This window comes from Aotus nancymaae, unplaced genomic scaffold (assembly GCF_030222135.1).
Source record: "Aotus nancymaae isolate 86718 unplaced genomic scaffold, 86718_ANA_hifiasm-v0.15.2.pri h1tg000007l, whole genome shotgun sequence".
In the NCBI taxonomy this organism is placed as follows: Eukaryota; Metazoa; Chordata; class Mammalia; order Primates; family Aotidae; genus Aotus; species Aotus nancymaae.
The window spans coordinates 25,979,248-26,004,864 of record NW_026988418.1 but is presented as its reverse complement, the minus strand read 5'-3'; the positions used below and the strand labels follow the sequence as shown (position 1 = coordinate 26,004,864).

The window sequence follows — 25,617 nt, the reverse complement described above, 5'->3', positions numbered from 1 at the left end:
AAGGCATGGGGAAAAAGGATAATGACACCATGTCTAAGGAATGGCCTGAGGGGAAAATACGGAAGACAGTGTTAGAAGGTGATGCTGGAAATGTAGGTCAGGACAAATTATAAAGGACTTCATGGTGCTTCATATGCCAAGATAACATGAGACTAGAGTTAGTGGGCAGTCATTGGTTTGTAGATAAAGGAACATGATCAGTTTATTTTGATCAGATGTACCGAGAAGGGAAGACAGACAAGTAGGGAAATCAAGTTAAAGTTCAAGTGAGAGATAAGAGTCTGATCTAAATCAACAAGAATAAAGAAGAGAAACAGATTTCAGGAACATTTTTTAAAATGCTGACTGACTAAATATAAGCAATGAAAAAGCAGTCAAGAATGAGTAGGTTCTACTTAGGACTTGAGTACATATGTGGATGTGCCAGTCAAGAGAAAATAGAAAGCAAAAAGGGGTGGAACTGAGGGAAACAGCAGTTTTAAACACACTGAATTTGAAGTGTTTGTAGAATATGTAAGTGGAGATATTTTAAAGGTGGCAGAAAATGTGAGTTATCACATTTTGCCTCAGGTAGGCTTAGAAATGTAGTTTTTTGAGACAGGGTTTCACTCTGTTGCCCAGGCTGGAGTGCAGTGTGGCACGATATCGGTTCACTGCAACTCTGCCTTCCAGGCTCAAGTGATTCTCCCACCTCAGCCTCCCGAGTAGCTGGGACTACAGGCATGTCACCACCATGCTCAACCAAGTTTTGTATATTTTGTAGTGACGAGATTTCACCACTGCCTCTCAAACTGCTGGGCTCAAGTGATTGGGTTTCACCATGTTGCTCAGGCTGGTCTTGAACTGCTGGGCTCAAGTGATCTGCCCACCTCAGCCTCTCAAAGTGCTGAGATTATAGGTGTGAGCCACCATGCTTGGCCCTAAAAATGTAGTTTTAAAAGTCCTAGTATACAGTATTTAAAGCCATGAAAATAGATGCTATTACAAAGGAAGAGAACACAGAATAAGAAAAAAATAATAATAAATGGAAAACAAAACCTTTAAAAACACTAATGAAGACAGAGGGAGAAGAAATCATTGACAGAATCTGGTTTCACTTAATTCCTAATCTCACAGTCTATCAAAATTATACAAATACAAGTTCTCCCTTTAGGAGACTTAAACATGAATAAAAAAAAATTTAAGAACTACTTCAAATTACACAAACCATTTCTATAACAAGGAACATTGTAATGTTTGCTTAATTATATGTAACAAAGATCTAGGCTGACTGTGTCAATAAAAGCACAAAAGACAAATTCATACATTTATTTAATGATTACTTGTTTAGGTACATCCTTAGCGTTAATTAGAACTATTTAACACAGCAAATTTTTTGCAAGACTTCCTACTGGAAAAACAAACATAGTACCTGCAAAACTCATGTATTTATCTAAAAATTTAGACCTTTTCTTTTCATATGGCTATAATTACGGATATTAGTCTTTCTTTAAAAGGAAACTAACCTTAACAAAAGGCCAAACAAAAATGCAGGGTAACCTTAAGCATTTTACAGATATCCTTGTATTAAAACATGGTTGAAGTATATTTAGCTTTTCTAAAACATTAACATATTTTATAATTGTAATAGTATTTCTGTAAAAAATATATACTTAACAGCATGATGGCTAAGCCATTTTTATTTTATTAAGAATTAAGGTCTCTATTTTATCCCCAACAAAGTTTCAAAATTACCATACGTTGAGCATTCCTACTCCAAAATCTGAAACTTTCAGAGCACAACATTTTTCACAAGTGAAAAATTCTACATGTGACTGCATGTGACAGGTTGCAATCAAAACAGTCAAAACTTTGTCTTATGCACAAAATTATTAAAAACAGTGTATGAAATTTCCTTCAGGCTATGTGTATAAGGAGTATACAAAACATAAATGAATTTCATGTTTAGACTTCAGTCCCATCCCCTAGATATCTCATTACATACATGCAAATATTGAAAGGTCCAAAAAACGACAAAATCAGAAACACTTGTGGTCTCAAACATTTTGGATAAAACATACTCAACCTGTAGAGAGAGTGATCATCAAAAAGAAGACCCAAAACAATAAAACAAAGCAAATCTGGACAATAGCTGCATCGTTAGATGATTTACTAAAGTATTAATGAGAAATATATTCAATTCCTCATAATATTAAACTAAGAATTTTCTTTCCTTGAAACACATCTACCAATGAAATGGTACCTAGCATACATGCAGCCCAAGTATATACCTATGTTGAATTTTCCTGCCTATCTCTTTTTAAGTAATCATCTGAAATGCTGAAATCTTTGAGAATTTATTTTAATATTACATCAAAAAATTCATAGTATGTATTCAATCAAAAAATATTTGTTAAGTGCTTACTACATTTAGGAACAAAAATGTATAAGACATGGTCCCTGCCTTCATAATCACTGCAGTATTACTGGGATGATAAACTAAACACATATAAAAAGTATGACCAAATAAAACCGACAAAAATTAGAATCATATACATTCCTTACCTGTACAATCTTGTGCAACATAAATAGTTATTCCTTGTAAATCTGGGTGTCTTGCTTCTTCAACTGCTTTTCTGAGAAAATAACAAGCATTATCTTTCAAAATCCTAACATTTCCTATTGGTGACTAAAGATTTAATTTAAGAAGGAAAAAAGGTCATCATTTTTTGATGTTCTTACTTAACTCATAGTGTCTGCTGTCAAAAACTATTTTCTGAATGGTATCAGAAATCAGATTAAAATGTTCAAAGTTGAATATTACATTAAATTACTCAAAGAACATTAAAACATAAACCACAAAATAATTTTAAAAATTATTGGGTATAAAGCTCTACTCCTCTCCCTCCAAAAAGAAGTATTTCTCTCAATCACTCACCTTATCATTCATGTGATATGAATACGCTACAAAATTTGCTGCAAATTAACTTACATTACTGACTAGGAGTCAATTACTGTGTATGTCCTCTGGTACACTTAAGAAAGTTTTCATTCTTTAAACAACAGCATGATTTTTCTCCTACATATAAAAACCTATATAACCTAAACAAATGAATTTTCTTATTTCAAATCTTAAAATTGTATAAGTAAAACTGTAAATTAAAAAATATTCCTGGAAACAGGCCTAGCCTCCCAGTCTCCATCTTTCTCCTGTGCTGGATGCTTCCTGCCCTCATGATGATGAAAGTGATAATATAAGCAAAATTTTTGCTTCCTGTTCCCATGACATTACATTCTGCTGGCCTAGAAGTCTTAGTTCCAGAGGGAGGAACGCTGCCACTAGAAGACACAATTCCATTAAACTGGATGATAAGATTGGACAGAATGGGCTCCTCCTACCTTTAAGTCAACAGGGTAAGAAAGGAGTTACAGTGTAGGGTCGGGTGACTGACCCAGACTATCAAGATGAAATCAGTCTACTTCTCCACAATGGAGGTAAGGAAGAGTATGCATGGGACGGGTATGGTGGCTTACACTTGTAAACCCTGCACTTTGGGAGGCCGAGGCAGGCGGGTGGATCATGAGGTCAGGAATTCACAACCAGCCTGGCCAAGATGGTGAAACCCCCGTCTCTACTAAAAATACAAAAATTAGCTTGGCATGGTAGCAGGAGCCTATAATCCCAGCTACTCAGAAGGCTGAGGCAGGAGAATCACTTGAACCCAGGAGGCAGAGGTTGCAGTAAGATACCGTGCCACTGCACTCCAGCCCGGGCAGCTGAGCAAGACTCTGTCTCAAAAACAAACAAAAAAGGGTACGCATGGAATACAGGAGACCCCTTAGGGCATCTCTTAGTACTACATGCCCTCTGATTAAGGCCAATGGGCAACTACAACAGCCAATCCAGGCAGGACTACAAATGACCCAGACCCTTCAGGAATGAAGGTTTCAGTCACTCCACCAGGAAAAAAACCACGACCTACAGACATGCTTGCTGATGGCAAAGGGAATACAGAATGGGTAGTAGAAGGTAGTCATCGATACCAGCTATGACCACCTGACCAGCTGCAGAAACGAGGACTGTAATTGTCATGATTATTTCCTCTTTCTTTTGTTAAAAACATGTTTGTGCAGGTATACACTTGTACTAAGAAAATATCCTCATTTGATTTCCTTGTCCTTTATCATGTGACATAAGATTTAGTGATTAATATCAGCATTTAAGTATTGCTAACTTTATGTGATGGCATTTGGGTTGGGGATTGGTTCATTTCCAGGTGTATGAAGAATAGTTGTATTATGTTAGGCATAATTATGACCTTATGATTGTCTTTATTTGAAGATTATGTGTGATCTCAGGAGATGTATATGGGTTCAAGTTGACAAGGGGTGGACTTGTGATGGTTAATACTAAGTGTCAACATGATTGGATTGAAGGATGCAGGGAGTTAATCCTGGGTGTCCCTGCAGGGTGTTACCAAAGGAGATTAGCATTTGAGTAAGTGGGCTGGGGAAGGTAGACCCACTCTTAATCTGGTGGGCAGAATCTAATCAGCTGCCAGCAAATATAAAGCAGGCAGGGAAACGTGAAAGGCTGAAATGGGCCTGGCCTCCCAGTCTACATCTTTCTCCTGTGCTGGATGCTTCATGCCCTCGAATATCATCAGACTCCAAGTTCTTCAGTTTGGGACTCAGACTGTTTCTCCTTGCTCTCAGCTTGCAAACAGACTATTGTGGGACCTTGTGATCCTGCTTTCTTAGTTGAGTTGTCTTCCTGAGGTTGTTTGGAGCCGCTGCCTCATGGGTAAAGAACTCCCTAAAGCCAGTCCCAACAGGCCCACACTGAACATCAAGAAGTCTGACAAATTCTTCTAATACAAGAAGCTCACCAACAATGTGCTAGTCTTTTTAAAGAACAAACAACTGAGCAGGCACAGAAGTGACATCGACCTGTCAAGGTGGCTGTGGATGCTGTCATAAAGTAACTCCAGGGTGGACATGGCCTTGGACAAAAAGTCATGTGGCTTATGTGCTGAGGCCTGCCCAGCCAGAATTTAGAGAAATTAAACATAATTAGAACAATAAAGTCCTCCTATGCTCGAAACATTAAATATATATATATATATATATTTTTTTTTTTTTTGAGAGGAGTCTCTCTCTTTCGCCAGGCTGGAGTGCAGTGGCACAATCTCGGCTCACTGCAACCTCCGTCTCCCGGATTCAAGCGATTTCCCTGCCTCAGCCTCCTGAGTAGCTGGGACTACAGGTGTGCGCCACCACACCCAGCTAATTTTTTTCTTTTTGTATTTTAGTAGAGATGGTGTTTCACCACGGCCAGGATGGTCTCGATCTCCTGACCTCATGATCCACCCGCCTCGGCCTCCCAAAGTGCTCGGACTACAGGCATGAACCACTGCGCCCGGCCTATATATTCTTGAGTATAATGTTCTCAATGGTGTACATGGTGTGAAAAAAATCATAATAACAATATCTGTAAATGGTGATTATGCAAATTGTGGAAATATAATTTTATTTAACAATATCTTTGTATGTAATTCTTTCATTTAAAATGCCTTATTATTCATGTTCCTATGTGTTAGCAGAGAAGAAAGATTGGCAAACTATCCCCATAAGCCAAATACAACCTGTGTCCTGTTTTTGTACCATCTGCAAGCTAAGAATGGTTTTGGCAGTTTTAAGGGACTGGAGGGAGAGGAAAGATGGCCAGCAGAAACCTTTATAAGACCTGTGAAGCCTAAAATATTTGTCACTTCACAGAAAAAGTTTGCTGTCCCCCACAGTAGAGAACATCTTGAAGGGTAGAAACTATGCTTTTAGGATTATGCTTTTATAAATGTCATACCAAGTTGGAATTGATAGAGCATTAACAATCCAATTAATAACATTAGGCAAATACTTTTCAATTGTAAGCATCTGGTCTATAAAATACAGAAGCATGTTAATATCCAAAAAATGCTTTGTAATGATTTCAGATTTATATATGATTTTAAATGGAGTAAATTTATCACAACATGCTATACTTACATGACATATTAATGATTTAGTTTATAACAAAAATGGGATATACACACAAATAAGATTTTTTAAAAAACACTTAGTATTGAAATAAATAAATGGCATATAAAAAGCTTAAGTGAAATTGGACTCTTTTTTTCTAACTATCCTGAATATCACAGATCCTTTACTTTTACTATAATTATAATAGTAATAGTCCTGTATATTTACAATTCACGAGAATTTGATGTGTACAAACAAATGCTGAAAACATCAACTTTAACTCTTGACATTTTATTACACTATCAGTACATTACAGCCCACAAGTTACACTATTAAAAAAAACTATAATGTTATGCACGTTCCAAGGTTGAAAGAGATGTTAGTGATTAGAGCATTTCAATAAGGTGTTCCAATGAAAACCTGGTTAGAAAAAGACCTGGGATATCTATATCTAAGAGAAAGAGAAGAAAAATTTGTCAGTAAATAAATTAAATGTAACTAGAGTCGCAATATGTCTTCTTTTTTCTCTGTTGGCAAATGAAAACATCTTAACATTCTCATACAGTTAAGACTTTTAAAGTTCCAATTATATATACACATTGCAAAAATCAGTATCTCTTGATCCTGAGGACCTCTTTCACAGGGAGAAAGATTTTAAAACAATTTACCTTAAAATGTGAGCAACCACAGCTGGTCCATACCAATCTCCTGCTTTTTTCCCAGATTTCTTTCCATATTCTATTAGTTGATGTAAGCCAAAAAGAGCCAAGGGGGAATCGCCAAACCAAGAGATGATTTTCCTGTGATAAATTTCATTTCGCATTTCATGATCATCAGAATATTTCCCAATTGTTTCTTTCAGAGAAATTGTTGGGGTTTTGAGTTCTCTTTCCCCTGAAAGCGATGCTTCAAATGATGCTGTAAATTTTTTGACAGTGTGGGAAGTCCATGATTCAGAGTCTGAATTTTCAATATTCAAAGCATCAGGCCAGGTCCAAGCTATAGTAGTTCCAAAGCAAAGTGTTCAGATCTTTTAAATAGTTACTTCAACAATTTTACTAAAATAAATATGTAGCATTTATGGTCATATGGGTTACTAAAATAAGATAGTAAATTCAGAAATAAGCAAATATATGAAAACAGAAAGTAGATTAATGTTGCTTATGGAGACGTATTGGGAGTGGCTGTTAATGGGTACAAGGTTTCTTTGAGGAATGATGAAAGTGTTCTAAAATTAGATTTATGGTGATGATTGTGGAACTCTGTAACTATGCTAAGAACCACTGAATTGTTCACTTGAAAGGAGCAAATTTATGATAGGCTATATCTCAATAAAACGGTACTTTTCTGTAGTTTCTAAAAAGTCATATAATCAAAAAAAAAATACAAAAATACAAGACAAAAGAAAGAAAAAATAGTAACCTTGGGTAAAAATGGACAATCCCAGATGTTCTTTTTTCTGTTCTTTGATAGTGCTGAGATAGAATAAAGACTTTTGTATTTCATTATCAAACTGCTTATCAAACATCTAGTCTTGACCACCCAAAGGCACAATAAACATTATAATACTAGTAAAGAGGATATCAGGCAGGCAGTGGTTCATGCCTGTAATCCCAGGACTTGGGAGGCTGAGGCACAGAATGGCTTAAACCTGGGAGGTGGAGGTTGCAGTGAGCCGAGATTGTGCCTCTGCACTCCTGCCTGGGCAACAGAGCAAGACTGTCTTAAAAAAAAAAAAAAAAGATATCTTCAGAAAGTGGATGTTTTGATTATATGTTAAAATAGAAGTCTGACCATGGCAATTTTAATTTTTTTTCAAAGTATTTTCCTGTACATTTCTTCAGAATAATTTAATCATTATTTAATATTCTAACAGTTAATAAATGAAATCATAAAAGATCAAAGACCTCAAAAAATCAAATATATCTACTATGTCAAAGTTTTGAATAACAAGACAGTCCCCAAACATGCATGTAATTTTAAGTTAACAAAATAAGTCATAGATTCAGAGATCTAGTGAGGACTGAAAAATATTCCAATCCTTGCCCATGACTGCACAAGACTATAAATAAATCATCCCAGAAAACCAGTTTAAAAATTATTTTCCTTTGCATTTTCAACACCATTCTTCAATAAACATTCTCTCTAAATAATCTCATCAATAATCTCTACAGAAAAGTTACTAAATATATGACATGCATGGTAGGGATACTGTCTAACATTTATAAAAATCTGATAATATTTGATAATAATCAAATCTGATATCCTAAAATCATAAACTAAAATATTCCTACAAATGTACATATTATTAAAAATAGACCAACAGAAAGGTGGCATGAAAGGAAAAATATATATATGTAAGTTAAGTATCAATGACATTTTTTAGGGTCTAAAACATTGTATGATGACCTTATTAGAAATATGTCTAGTGACAGGCACAGTGGCTCACACCTGTAATCCCAACATTTTGGGAGGGCGAGGTGGGAGCACCACTTGAGCCTAGGAGTTCAAGACCAGCCTGGGCAACATAGTAAGACCCCATCTCTACAAAAAAATTTAAAAATTAGCCAAGCATGGTGACATGCACCTGTAGTCCCAGCTACTCAAGAAGCTGAGGCAGGAGGATAGTTTGAGCCCAGGAATTCCAAGTTGCAATGACCTATAATTACATCACTGCACTCTAGCCTGGGCAACAGAGACCCTATTGCTAAAAAATAAAAATAAAATAGTCTAAAAATTAAAAAATTTTAAAGGAATATGTCTGATTGATTTAATATAATTGACTATAATCACACTAATAAAGATCAAAATACTTTTAAACCATTATTAACATGTAGGGAAAACATAAAGAAACAAGAGTAAAGTCTCTTAAGATTTAAAAAATATTACATATCTCCCCAGTCACTGTTATTGACCTGCCCAGGGCTTAACTAACTGGAGATAATCCAGAGTTCAACCAAAAGGAAAAAAAATAGTAACAACAATAAAATCCAAAGGGTACTAAAAATTGAACTAACTTAACTCATAATGGTGACCAAGAATAACAGGTATATTTAACCTGCATTTTTGAAAAGGGAATCAGGAAAGTTTACATACAAGTCATATCTGACCTAGTTCAAAAACCACAATACACTAAATTAGTTACAACTCCTTAGAAAACCTCGCAGTCAAGAAATCAACTTCAGGGCATTTCATGCAGTTTGTAAACTGGAGTTCAAATGGAAAAATGTCGATAACAAAAACAAAAAAAACAGAGATTTTTTTTTTACCTCTACCAAGGAAGTGTAGTATGAGTCCCTGAGCCAAGAGCATCTGGCCAGTTCTCAATGTACAGCCCCAACCACAGTCTGTTGTCAAAGCTGAGCCTTCTATTTGAGGAAATTCTTCCCTGTAGGTCAGCCATATTCTAGAAATGAAATCTTTACGAAATTCTTCTACATTTCCTGCAATTACATGATCCTCAATTGTACATCCGGATGTTGCAGGTAACATTTTATCTTCATCTAAAAAAACAAACATATAGTCTATAGATAACCAGAGAAACGTCTATAATCATAACAATACATTATCATTACTGTCTTAAGATGTGAAGTGTATCACAATCTTTCTAATCCTTTTTTACTAATTTCAAAAGATAAATCTTATTCTGCCTAATCAAGCTGCTATGAAAATCAAGTTAGAATGAATTCTGAAATGTTTTACATACTGTATGGTTAACTAATATAAAGTATTATTAATAATGCTCTTGTTATTAAGAATAATATCCTATATTCTATACATAATTAACTCTCTGAAGAGGGGACATAGACAAGTTTATTAGATTTCTCACTGGAAACAAAAGAAACAAGAAGATAGTGCAGCAACGTCTTTAAAATACTGAAGAAAAAAAATCATCAACTCAGAATCCTATACACAGCAAAAGTATCTTTCAAAAATAAAGGCAAAATAAAGACTTTTTCAGATGCACAAAAGCTGGAAGAAGACATCACCAGCCAACCTGCATTAAAAGAAACCTTAGCCAGACGTGGTGGCTCACACTTATAATCCCCAGCTCTTTGGGAGGCTAAAACAGGAAGATTCTGGCTGGGGGCGGTGGCTCATGCCTGTAATCTCAGCACTTTGGGAGGCCAAGGCAGGTGTATCACTTGAGGTTGAGAGTTCAAGACCAGCCTGGCCAACATGGTGAAAACCTGTCTCTACTAAAGATAAAATAATTAGCCAGGAATGGTGTTGGGCGCCAGCTACTCGGGAAGCTGAGGCAAAGGAACCATCTGAACCTGGGAGGCAGAGGTTGCAGTGAGCCAAGATCATGCCACTGCACTCCAGCCTGGGAAACATGGTGAGATCCTCATTTCTACAAAAATTAAAAATTAGCCAGGTATGGTGGCATATGCCTGTAGTCCCAGATACTTGAGAGGCTGAAGTGGGAGGACTACTTGAGCCCAGGAGGTTGAGGCTGCATTGAGCCGTGATCACACCACTGGTCCAGATGGAAATACAGATTCACACAAAGGAATAAAGGACACGAAACATGATACCCTCTTCGAAGGATATTTGATTATTTAAACAAAAATAATAGCAATTTATTATGGGGTATATAACATATAAATAAGTAAAATGTAGTGGTGTATAACCTAAATAAGTAAATGTATGATAACAATATCATAAAGACCAGGGGGGAGAAGGTGAAGTATTACTATAAGGTTCTTTACTACATGTTAATTGGTGTATCACTTGAAAGCAGACTGTGATAAGTTAGAGATGTATACTATAAACCTTAAACCACTAAAATAATAATAGAAAGTTACAGCTAATAAGCCAAGAAAAGAGATAAAAGAGAATCACAAAAATAATCCAAAAGCAGGCAGAAAAGGAAGAAAAGAGAACAAAGAGTAGATTTAACAAATAGAAAGCAAATAATGACATGATACATTTAAACCTAACTTTATCAATAATCATATTAAATATAAATAGTTTAAACAAATTTATTTATTTATTTAGTTTTAGTTTTAGTTTTTGAGAAAGAGTCTTGCTCCGTCACCTCGGCTGGAGTGCAGTGATGCAATCTTGGCTCACTGCAACCTCCACCTCCAGGGTTAAAGCGATTCTGTGCCTCAGCCTCCCAAGTAGTTGCGATTACAGGCATGCACCACTACACCAGGCTGATTTTTGTATTTTTAGTAGAGACAGGGTTTCTCCATGTTGGCCAAGCTGGTCTCAAACTCCCAGCCTCAAGTAATACACCCACCTGGGGCTCCCACTGTGCCTGGCCCTAAACACCTTAATTTAAAATGCAGAGATTATCAGATTGGATAAAAAAGCATGACTCAGCTAGTACTTCCTATAAAAAACATATTTTAAATGTAGAGACACAAATAGATTAAGCATAAAGGATAAAGGATGAGAAAAGATATACTATGCAACTTTAAGCAAAAGAAAGGTGAAGTGGCTATATTAGTACCAGACAAGTAGACTTCAGAGCAAAGAACATCGCCAGGAATAAAGAAGGTCATTTCATAACTACTAAGGAGTCAATTCATAAAGAAACAATAATAATTCTAAATGTTTATGCACCTAATAACAGAGCTTCAAAATACAGTTAGTCCTCAATGTTGTCAATAAGTTCTTAAAGACTGTGACTTTAAGCAAAGCAACATACAATAAAATCAATTTTTTTCTCATCATTGTTACAATGAAATGAAGTTGAACAAAAAAGGATGTTGAGGACCTGCTGTACGTCGTTTCACTTAAAGTCGAAGTTTCCAAGAACCTATCTATGACATTAAGTAGAAATTGCTATAAATGAAGCAAAAATTGATAGAACTTCAGGAAGAAATAGACAAATCCACAATGACAGATGTAAAATCATTTTGGTCCCTGAGATACAACTAATATACCAGAGATAACCCCAAATTATAATTTTTCCTTAATGGCTCTTAGGCCCATCATGTCCTGGTCATCTAAGAGAAACCCTGAAAAAATCCTAGCCAGATTATAGCATGGTATCTGTGGTAACACAAGGCTTATAAAAATAAAATAAATTCTTAATTGCTTTCTTCATAGATAGCTCACAGACAAATTGCAAATCTTTTTTTTTTTACTTTTGGTATTTGGTCTAGATAATATCAGGAGGGTCATTTGGATTTATATGCCATATACCTTGACATAACAGTGCACAGCATGATATATTGAGAAGGAAAAACTGTATAATACAAGGAAATAAGTTTGTAGCTCAGAAAGGTAGCAAGATAAGTTTAAAAGCTTGAGAAATCAGGACAGATTTAACCTTATTAAAATAATCTAATTTTTGCAACCATGTTCTAATATTACTAGAAATTAAATAACAGAGACAGAATCAAGTTTAAGAATCTTGTATTAAAATGTTATGAATTCACTGTAGATGACTCAGACGGTAGTAGTGATATAAAACCACTGTGGCTGAAAGCTGCTACCTTCAAAGCACTTAGACTTGTAAGACATCAGATTGTCAATGCCTTCAAATAGAAAAGGAATTGAAACAAATGAACAAAACTATCCATCAGATAAATGCCACAGAAAGTGAGAGATGAGTGACTCCAGCCAAAGTAACTTCCTTAAAATCCTTAGCAAAACTAAACTACTAGAAAATATCTATATGATAGAAAGATATTAAAGAATCAAAAATTTAAGTAGAAATATGATCCAGTTAGAAATAGACTTCAAATATTAATTTGAATTCATGCCTTTATAAGAAAAACACTGAAAACATTTATTTGTTCTAGCTTGTCCAATGAAACAGCCAGGGTCAATAGCATCCCCACAAAGCATCTCTGCTCTCAGATTACGGTCTCTAACACTTTTTCTGCTAAAAACAAAACAAAACAAAACAAAACAAAATAGCGAAAAAAAAAAAAAAAAAACAAGAACTCATTGGGAAATTGCTAGCTTCCTATCTGATACCAAAAAGTACAAAGTGGGTCTGAACATGTGGTCTGGAAGAAAGCAAAATGTTATGTAAGATTAATATGATTTTGTTGAAAGACATAGAAGCAAATCTCAAAGGACCTTCCACCGGCCAATGTCTTGACAATTTGAGCATCAAAAATTATTGGTTGACATCAACCAACATACAGTAAGTCTGAAAAGCCATAAGCGTGTAATGATAAAAAAAAAAAAGTTAGCATTAAAATATCTTAAATGAGGAGTTTAAGTTAGCATTAAAATATCTTAAAAGAATATTATATTTTAGTTAAGGCAACAAAGAAAGTCTTGACAAGGCAAGGCAATAACCTCTGGACATGTGTTAAGAACTAGAAATTCACCAAAGTAAAATCAATTATAGGATTCACAAATCTTTATATATTCTGGGTTTATACACCCACAGAGGAAAGAAATTAGTCCCCCATAATCAACAGACCTTGATATCATGTATTCTAAAAGTGTAAAAGCTCCACTAACAAAAATATCCTTAACGCTATTCTCTCAATATCATACTTCCCTTTGTTCTGAATAAATACTCCCATTCCCTTTAACCTTACCTGGTTTCCTCTGGGACTCCCCTTTACCAGATTTACAATGACTCTCTTGTTTTATACTTTACCTTGTTCACGGTGACTCTCTGTTTTCAAAATGTATATTTGAATCTCTTTTCAAATTCATATTTGACCTAATTTACTAGTAATCCTCTTGTTTTCATAATTATATTTATGAAATTAGTATCACTTAAATTTATGTGTTTCTAACTAAAAGGGCCTCCCTCCCTGTGGATACCAAAGCAATTTCTGGAAAGGTATAATAGGGTGGTTTTGATTTATACTCATCAGAAAAAGAGAATTCATATAATGGATAATACTAACAGACATGTGACATTCTTTGGCAAATGACCAATTCCCCTCATTCCTTCCAGCATGCAGTTTTAGTGAACAGCAAATATGATATTTCCAAAATTTTGAGAATACAGTCTTATTTCCAAAATAAACAAAAATGTACCACATTTGTTGCTTATAATGGCAAAAAATAAAAGCAATCTAAATATCTATCAATGGCAGAATGAATACTCAGTGGCAATTCATACAACGAAATATTACACAGTAGTAAAAATAAACCAGAACTACACACAACAACACTGACAAACCTCAAAAATGCAACTTGGAAAACCATAAGCAAGTCACAGAAGCAAAATATAGCTTGATTCCATTTACAAAATGTAAAAACGGGAAACACTAAATAATCAAAGACACTTCAGGATAATAGGGTTCTGTTTGGCATAGATAGACACACAATTGAGTAGAAGAATGAGGAGATTTAAAATTACTCGTAGTCTGGGCACAGTGGCGCATGTCTGTAAACCCAAGGAGGGTTTTTTTTGGGAGGCCAAGGTGGGCAGATCACTTGAGGTCAGGAAAATGAGCCCCGTGTGGCCAATGTGGTGAAACCCTATCTCTATTAAAGATAAAAAAATGTGGTGGCGCACACTTATAATCCCAGCTACTCAGGAGGCTGAGGCAGCAGAATCGCTTGAACCCAGGAGGCAGAGGTTGCAGTGACCCAAGATCATGCCACTGCACTCCAGTCTGGGTGACAAGAGCGAAACTCTGTCTCAAAAAAAAAAAAAAAAAAAAAAAAAATTACTCATACTATAATTGAATTGTCTGCAACACAAAGGATAAATGTTTGAGGGGATGGATACCCCATTTTTCATGATGTGGTTTTTACACATTGCATGCCTATAACAAAATATCTCATGTACCCCATAAATGTATACATTTACTATGTACCCACAAAAATTAAATATAAAAAATTTAACCACAAATTTAAAAAATTGGCCGGGCGCGGTGGCTCACGCCTATAATCCCAGCACTTTGGGAGGCCAAGGCGGGTGGATCACGAGGTCAAGAGATCGAGACCATCCTGGTCAACATGGTGAAACCCTGTCTCTACTAAAAATACAAAAAATTAGCTGGGCATGATGGTGCATGCCTATAATCCCAACTACTCAGGAGGCTGAGGCAAGAGAATTGCCTGAACCCAGGAGGCGGAGGTCGCGGTGAGCCAAGATCGCGCCATTGCACTCCAGCCTGGGTAACAAGAGTGAAACTCCGTCTTAAAAAAAAAAAAAAAAAAAAAAAAAAATTTAAAAAATTAAAAGAAATTACTCAAAATGTTGTATTTCTTATGTTGAGTATAGTTCTATTACTACTCAAAAGTATACATACAAGTTTTTATTTTCTCTAAGTATGAATAATTCATAATTTCAAAATTTTTAGATATATAATACAGAGTATTAAAATGAAATTAAGTATTTATAAGAAATAATACAAAGAAGAAAATGTCCTTCCACTGAATTATTTCATATATTTCATATATCATATATCATATATTTCATATATCCTACACTTGTTACCATAAGGAGTATGAGGTGACCACAACATGTTGAGATTGAGTAGGAAGATGGATTATGACATGGGTGCTTGATGATGTTACTAAGGCACCAAATTAAACAACTTAGAGCCAGCCCCACCCTCAGGACTGCTGCTTACGTATAACACAAATCCCCTTATTATTTACGCCATTTTGCAGTGGGCTTTCTCCTTATGTGCATTCAATAATATCCCTTCTGATTTGTTCCACCTTAACAGTTTCTTAATAGCCTGTACTTACGCTTCATCATCAATATAATAATGGGATTATTTTTAATTATTTAATGTCTCTCATCTGTTTGACTGTAAGTTTCTTCAGAGTAAAGATTGTGTGTTTCATACTTTCAGCAGTAACCCCAGTGCCTGGCACATACTAAGTTCTCAATAAATACTTGTAGAATGAATGAATAACTTTATTCATCTAATCCTCTTCTTGTGAATACTTAAGTTGCTTCCAATTTTTTATTAAAGCTACAATAAAAATCTTATATATGTGTTTCCCACACATATATAGAACTTCTCTGTAAATACTTCAGGGTCTTAGAAATGCTGGGTCGTAAATATAAGATACATTTTTTTCTTATTCTAATCAGTGTAGAAGATAATTCACTATTTAAAAAAATTAGTAGCAATGTATTTTATGTATACAACACATACATGTTTGTTAAACTCATTTTAATATTTGATTATTGATTATTGGGAAACACTGTCAAAGTCTGTTGTGACTCAGGATCATTATTTAGCATATAACTCAATCACCCACCAACTATCTAAAAAAAAAAAAAAGAAAGAAATGCTGGGTCGTAAGCTATATATATTCTGTATTTTTCTAGGTACTCTCAAATTTCTCACAAAGAGGTTATACCAATTTACCCTTCCACCAGCAGTGTTTCACTTTGTATTTCTTCACACCCTTGCTAACACTTGATATAATCAACCTTTAAATTTTTGTATATTATATCTGATAAGTAAGAATAGTATCTCATTTTAATTTGTATTCCCCTTGTTACCAGGATACGCATTTTCTTATGCTTGACTGGCCATTCAAGTTTCTATTTAAAAAGCACCTCTTCACATTCTTGGCTCATTTTTCTTGGGTTATTCATGTCTTTCATATTCATTGCATATTCATTTGTGGTTCTTTATTATTTTGGAGATTAATCTTTCTTGATTATATATGCATATATAATTATTATAAATATATAATTATTATATATTATATTATCTAAGTAATATTGGATATTTTATTTTATAAAATAACTATATATATATTATATACATTATATGTCTAGATATGTCTATGTGTATATTTATATATACATACATGTATATACATGTAATTACATATATACATGTATATATATTTTTAAATATACATGTATATATACATATATAATATACATACATTTAATATATGTTATATATGTATATTTATACATATTTGTATAAATATCATATAGATATTTTTAATTTTATCTAGTTAAACTGATTAATATTTCCCTTTATAGACTGTGTTTCACAGTTTATATAAGTTCTTGGCTGGCACAGTAGCTCAAGCCTGTAATTCTAGCACTTTAGGAGGCCAAGATGGGAGGATCACTTGAGCCAAGGAGTTTGAGACAAGCCTGGACAACATAGGGAGACCCTGTCTCTATAAAAAATAAAAATAAAAACTTAACTGAGTGTGGTGGCACACACCTGTGGTCCCAGCTACTTAGGAGGCTGAGATGGGAGGATCACTTGAGCCCAGGGAGGTCAAGGCTGCAGTGAGCTGTGATTGTGACACTGCATTCCGGCCTGAGCAACACAGCAAGACACTGTCTCAAAATACAAAAGTAAGTTCTTCTCTATTCCAATATCATAACTATTCATTCTATATAACAATGCAATTTAGTTTTAGCACATATTATGGAGCCATAGTAAATAGCACCTATCAGAGCATCAGTAAATGTAGGCTAGCTGCTGTTAATATGACTTTTTTTACTTTTCTATTCTTACCACTCTAGTAAAAATGCTCTCTCAAAAGTCATCAGTAATTTCTCACTGCCAGAACCTATGCCCTCTACTCAGGCTAAAGAACATTTGCACAGCAAAAGAAATTATCACCAGAGTGAACAGGCAACCTACAGAATGGGAGAAAATTTTTGCAATCTACCTATCTGACAAAGGGCTAATATCCAGAATCTACAAAGAACTTAAGCAAATTTACAAGAAAAAAAAACCCCATCGAAAAGTTGGCAAAGGATATGAACAGACACTTCTCAAAAGGAGACATTTATGCAGCCAACAAACATGAAAAAAAACTCATCATCACTGATCATTAGAGAAATGCAAATCAAAACCACAATGAGATACCATCTTATGCCAGTTAGAATGGTGATCGTCAAAGTCAGGAGACAACAGATGCTGGAGAGGATGTGGAGAAATAGAAACACTTTTACACTGTTGGTGGGAGTGTAAATTAGTTGAACCACTGTGGAAGACAGTCTGGCTATTCCTCAAGGATCTAGAGCTAGAAATACCATTTGACCCAGCAATCCCATTACTGGATATATACTCAAAGGATTATAAATCATTCTATTACAAAGACACATGCACACGTATGTTTATTCCAGCACTGTTCACAATAGCAAAGACTTGAAACCAACCCAAATGCCCATCAATGATAGACTGGATAAAGAAAATGTGACACATATACACCATGGAATACTATGCAGATATACAAAAGGATGAGTTCATGTCCTTTGCAGGGACGTGGATGAAGCTGGAAACCATCGTTCTCAGCAAAGTAACAAAAGAACAGAAAACCAAACACCGCATGTTCTCACTCATAAGTGGGAGCTGAACAATGAGAACACATGGGCACAGGGAGGGGAACATCACACATAGGGTCCTGTCAGGGGTGGGGGGCTAAGGGAGGGAACAGCCTTAGGAAAACACCTAATGTAGATGACATGTTGATGGGTGCAGCAAACCGCCATGGCCTGTGTATACCTATGTAACAAACCTGCACATTCTGCACATGTACCCCAGAACTTAAAGTATAATTTAAAAAAAAAAAAGATATTTCCTAAAGAGCCTAGCATGGTACCTGGCACCCAATGAGTAACACAAATTATTAAAAGAAAATATAAGATAATTATTGAAAGAATTTGTATACATGGAAATTCAAAACCATCAAGTAAAGTCAATTTCAGATACTGAAACATCCTTAATAATTAAAAAAATTATCAGTTTTAGATTAACTAAGGTGATACTTTTAATTATTAGAGAACTTGACAAAGAATATTAACATATCAATTCAAATAATATTTACTTAGTACTCATATTGTAAGTCCAAAATTATGGGGATATAACAAAAAATTACAAGATCCATATCCTCAAGTAGTTAACAAGAAACCCAAACCACATGGTAATATATTATGGGTTATATGAAATACAAATACCTAGCAAATATATTGCAAAAGTAGATTAATCTAGAAATCAAACAATGAAAAGTTACATGATGATTTCTACAAAAATTTTTAAATGGTTTACAAATTTTACACTTACCTTCATATTTAAAATGGTAACATTTTCCAAGCAATAATACAGGAGAATTTCTACTAAAATACGTCTTTGTTTTCAACACCCAACCTAACAAAAAAAAAAAAAAGAAAGAAAACGTCTTATAATTAAAAGATTTCAGACTAAAAGTCTAGCAGCATTTTCTTTTGTTTAGTTTCAAACCATCGATTATTACTTATGGATGTGTATTTTTGGCAACAGTTGCAAAATACAGTATTTGGACAATGAACTGGAAATACAGGCAATTCATCCTAGTTTCAAATTAAGTTAAGAATTTTAAACACACTTTTAAAACTATCCAATTAAAGAACGTAAGAAAGAAAAATATTTAATTTTAATTTATTTTCAGATAGGTCACAATGGTCTTTATCAAGTTCTCACCATGTTCTTATGGTACAAAATTTAAACTGCCAATTGTGTTTTTCCTGAATTTGCATTATCAAGGTGTTTTACTGAATTCTGTTTTCACACTTATTTTATGAATATGAGCTTTTTTCCTATTGAAACTGGTTCTGTCCAAGTACTTCTCCATCTTAGGTGGGCTCCAAAAATCTCCATATAATTCTTAATGGATTTGTTTGCAAACCAAAAGGAACTAGGTTAAAAATAAGATCTAGGAGAAACATCAGAGGTATCAGTGCAGGAACTTTACAGTCTATTTTCTGTGTGAAGAGGCCTATTTTGCTTATTTCCTGGCACAGAGATGAGGCTGCCTGAAATCGTATCTGAAAAGCCAAGGTATTATCATCACCTGAATAAATTCTATATGCTTTAGAACACTAAAAAAAAAAACTATACAAGCCATGAGGATATTAATATACTCTAGTAACTTAAAAAAAAAAAGAAGCGGGAGACCGTATCATATGCTTGAGTTTCTAAGCAATGTTTATGATAATACTTGGCTCCTTCTTCAGGAGATAGTTTTAACTATATTCCTTATAGAAATGTTTCATTCAAAGTAAAGTATGCCAGCCAGGCGCAGTGGCTTACGCCTGTAATCCCAGTACTTTGGGAGGCCGAGGCGGGCAGATCACCTGAGGTCAGCAGTTCAAGACCAGCCTGGCCAACATGGCGAAAGCCCATCTCCATTTAAAAACAAACAAACAAACAAAAAAAGTAAAGTATCCATTTGTTCTAAAGTAATTGTCAGTGACTTAAGAAGGAAGATGATGCATATTGCCAAATATTTCTCTGGAATTATACAATTTCTAAAACATGATGCTTACTATATTTCATGTTGTTCCAAGCAGATATAAATTTAGTTTTTAGCTTGTCAACTTCATCTGTTCCTGTAGCCTCCATATTCAAATTTTAAAGGAACAGCCATCACTTGATTGCATTCTTCTGTAGAGTTTACTCTTATACTGATTAAAAATTCCTTTAAAAACTCCTTTAAAAAAATTAAGGAAAAATAAGTAATTAGTATATATATGGTTATATGGAGTCATACCTGTTAAAGTTACTTAAGTGATTAAATACAATTTAACTGGAAATGAACAAAACAATTCCTCTTTTTACCATCAGAAACAAACAGAAAACCAATTTCTCATCTTACAAACAAAAATCTTATAGAATAAGACATTCTATATTTTAATTACAAAAAAACTTTACTACCAAATATACAACAATAAACCTAGCAATAATCTCCTCCAGTTTTTCACAACTGAATACAATAAATCAGTTTAGTAACACAGCTCTGCTCTGGTGCATTGGTGCTAGTGAGAATATTTGAAATTTTTTTTATCGGTAATTAGAAAAGGTGATTTGAAATCTTATAAAAAATCTTGACTATCTTCAGAATGAAGACTTCCACTTATATTGATTTGTCACTACTTTCACATAAAGTGTAATTATTTTGTTTTGTTTTTTAAATAAGACATTCCCTACATTTCCTTCCTATCTCCATACTGCATCACTTAAAAAAACAGAATGGCTTAAATTTATAACGGAAAACATTTTCTTACTTTAAAATAGAATAAATGTAGCTCATAAGTGTTTGTTTTATTACTGACTTCAGGGAAAATTGAGATGTGTGACATAATCTGAAAAGGAACAAATTATAACTGAAAATGCTTGTGCTTATTTGCAATAATTCACAGACAGTTTACTTTTCAAGAAAAGAATGCTGCACAGAACATTACCCTTTTAGGGTTATAAATATCTACTCAAAAATATTGATATATTCATTTCTATTACAATAGACATTCCATTTTATAATATGTATTAAAAGTTACTAATCATACATCATAGTTATGAGCCAGGAGAAAGCATGGTCTATTGGAAGAACTTAAAAAGTCAGTGTAACTAGAAAACAGAAAAGTCTAAAAAAATTTTTAAAATGGCATGAGATGAGGCTATCTGGTAATACAGATCCCAAAGCACAAAGGGCCTTGTAGACCATGTTAACAATTTCATTCTTTATCCTAAGAGCAATTTGTTTCAAACGGGAATATCATAACCAGATTCAGTAGGTTGGTTTGTTTTACTTCAATAGCAGCATTAAGAAGAACATGGAAAGAAACAAGAATAGACAATCAGTTTACTCCTACAGGTTGAGTATTCCTTATCCAAAATGCTTGGGAGTGTTTGGATTTCTACATTTTTTAAAATATTTGCATTATGTGTACTTACTAGTTGAGCATCATTAATCCAAAAATCCAAAATGCTCTAGTGAGCATTTCCTTTGAGCATCATATTAGCACTCAAAAAGTTACAGATCCTGGAAAATTTTAGATGCCTGATTTTTGGATTAAGGATGCTTAACCTATATTATACAGGACAAGGAGATGACAGCTTGGACTTGGAGCAGTGAAGATGGAAAAATGGACATCTGAGGAAGCATGTAGAAAATTCAGTATGTCTTGGTGATAACAATAGATATGGAAGGTAAAGAACAGGGATATGCCAAAAATGGTGCCAATCACTGAAATAGGAAATATGAGGAAAGGGAGAAGTTAGAGGGAGAAGACTATGAATTTGATTTGAGATATGTGGTATTTAAGATGTCTCTGAGAAATACAAGCAAAGAATCGTTTTGTTTTTTGGGTTTTTTTGTTCTTTTTTTTGAGACACAGTCTCACTCTGTCGCCCAGACTGGAGTGCAGTGGTGCAATCTCAGCCTCACTGCAACCTCTGCCTCCCGGGTTCAAGCAATTCTCTGCTTCAGCCTCCCGAGTAGCTGGGATTACAGGTCCCTGTTACCACGCTTGGCTAATTTTTTTGTATTTTTAGTAGAGATGGGGTTTCACCATCTTGGCCAGGCTGGTCTTGAACTCCTGACACTGTGATCCACCTGCCTCGTCCTTCCAAAGTGCTGGGATTACAGGCATGAGCCACCACACCTGGCCGTTCTTTTCCTTAATCATTAAATAAATTATTGCTAGGTAGTGTTCTAGGTACTGCAAGTACATCTGAGAACAAAGGCAATGAAATACCTACCTTCTTGGAACTTACACTCTAGCTACGTTCTCGGGATGTCAATCAACTAGGCAGTTGGATATGTAGCTCTGGAGCTTAAAGGAGAGGTCTGGGCTAGGCATACTGATTTGAGAACTGCTGATGTATATATGAGAATGAAAGCTATAAACACATTCCTCAGGGACTCTGCTTTGTTTGTTTATACACCTAGCACTTGGCACAGTTCCTGGTACTTAAGGATGATATTTAAGACCCTTCATGAAATAACCTCTACCTACTTACCAGCTTCCTCTTTTACTACTTCACATGCAGCATATGCTGGAACCACATTTAATATTAATATAAAAGCTTCCTGAACTTGGTATGTTATCAGATATATCCATACCTTTGCATCTGTTCCCTCTACCTCAAGTGCCTTACTACTCACTCTCACTGTATGACTACCTTACTATCATGGAGTCCCTCAAACCCAGCTTCAGTTTCACTTCCTCTGGCAAGATTGGTAAGATTTCCTGACTACCCTCTCCAAACTTCAAACTAAAATAGGTGTCCTCCTCTTAGTTCTCATAGGATCCTATGTTTTCATGTATCATCACACTCATTGCACTATACTGTAACTGAGTGTCCTTAAATTCTGCCGGGCACACAATTGGTTCTCAAAAATATTTATTAAAGGAATCAATGAACTGATATGAAATATAGGTATATCACTAGCAGCACTCTCGTCAGAATTAGAATTTTTTTTAACTGATACTAGAATAAAGAAAAGAAGAATCTTCCTCAAGAAAACTGCATACATAATTTAGCAAATTCTGGAAAAGCAAGAAAAGGAAGAGAGTTTATAAAATGTGTGAATTATATATAGTGCATCCACATGATGGATTATACATCCATTAAAAATGTCTCCTAAAATGGGGAAACACTATGCAGAATCTGAAACTTATGTATCATATGACACAGGAAGGGCAGGGACAGCAGAGGGGGAATGAAAGGAGTTAGACAGTAAGAAAAGAAGTATACCAAAATGTTAAAAGTAGTCTCTCTGTGGTTATTTTTATACCACGATTGCCCACATTTTCCAAATCTTACACATTTATTATTTTTTATTTTTTAGAATTTATTATTTTTAGAATTTAAAAAATTTATTTTTAAAAAACCACCAAGCTTGAATCTTTTAAATCCAAAATTTTTAAATGAGAGAATGTACATGCATGTATCTTCTTCCTAAGTCAGAAAGAAAGAAGGCCACAGGGAAGAATTTTTGGTTCAGACAGTGCCCATCACCAGCCACCAGTAATACTCTGGACAGTCCTCAGCAAGTGTGAAAATCAAGAAGCCTTAAACCGGATGGGGAAAAAATAAAGACACTGAGCAATTAGACATGTTATATGGGGAAATCTGTATCTTAGGTAATGACTCCTAAGTAAATAAATAAGCAAGGTAAGATGCTCGGACAAACTCATGGAGGCAGAGTATGAAGGATGGTTACCAGAGGCTGGGAAGGGTAATGAAAGCGTTGGGGAGAGGTGGGAATGGTTAATGGGTACAAAAAGAAAAACAGAAAGAATAAATATGACCTAGTATTTGATAGCCCAACAGGGGGATTATAGTCAATAATAATTTAATTGAACATTTTAAAATAACTAAAAGAGCATAATTGGATTGTTTGTAACACAAAGGATATACACTTGAGGGAATGGATATCCCATTTTTCATGATGTAAGTATGGCACATTTCATGTCTACATCAAAACATCTCATGTACCTCATAAATATATACACCTACTATGTACCCACAAAAATTAAAATTAAAAAAAGATGCTGTGATAGATACAGAAATTAATAAAACAAATATTCTAACCTCAAGGCACTTAAGAGTGCCTTAACAATAATAACAATAACTTATTGCTTTTTTTTTTAGTCAAAACTCCTGCTATGTAGCTACATTATTTACTCAGAGTAACTTTACCTCCAAGCTGGAAACAAATGAAATGCCTTTGGAACACACCCTTAACTATTCTATGAAAATACTTTCATTATCATTGTCAGATAGAGTAGTCAAGAATGATACAATTATTATAAGATTAAACTAAAGATGAGTTGTTGCCAGTTTAAAAAATAATTCAGAATAGTTACTTTTCATATGACTAAAATTAAATTCCATTCTTCTATAAAGACTGAAACCCACTTTATTTCTGTAACAAAAATTTAAATGGAGCCAGGTGTGGTGGCTCACACCTGTAATCCCCACACTTTGGAAGGCTAAGGGGGAGGACTCCTTGAGCCCAGGAGTTTTCAAGACCAGCCTGGGCAACATAGTGAGTTTTTCTACCTATAAAATTAAAAATTAGCCAGGCATGGAGGCATGTGTCTATAGTCCCAGCTACTAGGGAGGTTGGGGGATCACTTGAGCCCAGGAAGTCAGGGCTGCAGTAAGCTAACATTGAACCACTGCGCTCCAAACTGGATAACAGAACAAGATCCTCGAAAATAAATAAATAAATAACAAAATGGCTGTTCCTAAAAATCTTAACTTTGGATAAATCAGAGATTACTTTGAAAGATGATCCCTTGAATCATTTACAAATTGAGACACTTTATAAAGAATAACAAAAAATCCCTAATGAAAAGGAGTTGCCTTACCACATATTAAAACACATTATAAAACTACAATAAAGTTTAGTACCATTTAAATTTATTTTTCTTATTAGCACAGGAGGACACTGAATAAAATATAACGGAAAGCATAGAAATAAACCCAAGCATATTTAAGAATTTAGTACCTAATATGAAAAATACCTCACATCAACGAGAAAAGATGGTTAATTTAAAAACTAATGCCAAAATAATAAGCTAGATAGTTTTTAAAATAAAGCTAGATGACAACCTCAATAAATGATGAATTCTAGATGAATCAAATATTTAAATACAAATGCAAATACATAGTTACATGTGCACATACTCCAAGGAAACATAGATTTAAATTATTTTTTTAAATCTTGGGGTAGAAAAGGCCTTTCTGTCTGGGCACAGTGGCTCACACCTATAATCCCAGCACTTTGGGAAGTTGAAGTGGGCAAATCACCTGAAGTCAGGAGTTCAATACCAGCCTGGCCAACACGGTGAAACCCCATCTCTACTAAAAATACAAAAAAAATTAGCCTGGCATGGTGGCACGTGCCTGTAATCCCAGCTACTTGGGAGACTGAGGCAGGAGAATTGCTTCAACCCAGGAGGTG

The 25,617-nt window shown here is 34.7% G+C and overlaps 1 protein-coding gene and 1 pseudogene across 6 annotated transcripts in view; one reads left to right on the top strand and one right to left on the bottom strand.

The window, feature by feature from the left end:
* The window catches only part of ATG4C (autophagy related 4C cysteine peptidase), an 82,888-nt gene that overhangs the window by 43,931 nt on the left and 13,340 nt on the right, over window positions 1–25,617 (bottom strand). For all 6 annotated transcript variants that reach the window (XR_001105779.2, XM_012442770.3, XM_012442768.3 and 3 more), the window contains exons 2-6: window positions 20,189–20,352; window positions 18,948–19,031; window positions 9,267–9,500; window positions 6,666–6,996; window positions 2,545–2,615 (exon numbers count right to left, since the gene is read on the bottom strand). Coding sequence is in view for 5 of the 6 variants with exons in the window: in XM_012442770.3 (XP_012298193.1) it covers window positions 2,545–2,615; window positions 6,666–6,996; window positions 9,267–9,500; window positions 18,948–19,031; window positions 20,189–20,264 (796 nt within the window). In the remaining variant the exon portion in view is untranslated. The remainder of the gene's footprint in view (window positions 1–2,544; window positions 2,616–6,665; window positions 6,997–9,266; window positions 9,501–18,947; window positions 19,032–20,188; window positions 20,353–25,617) is intronic.
* Window positions 4,780–4,959, top strand: LOC135272729 (embryonic testis differentiation protein homolog B-like; annotated as a pseudogene).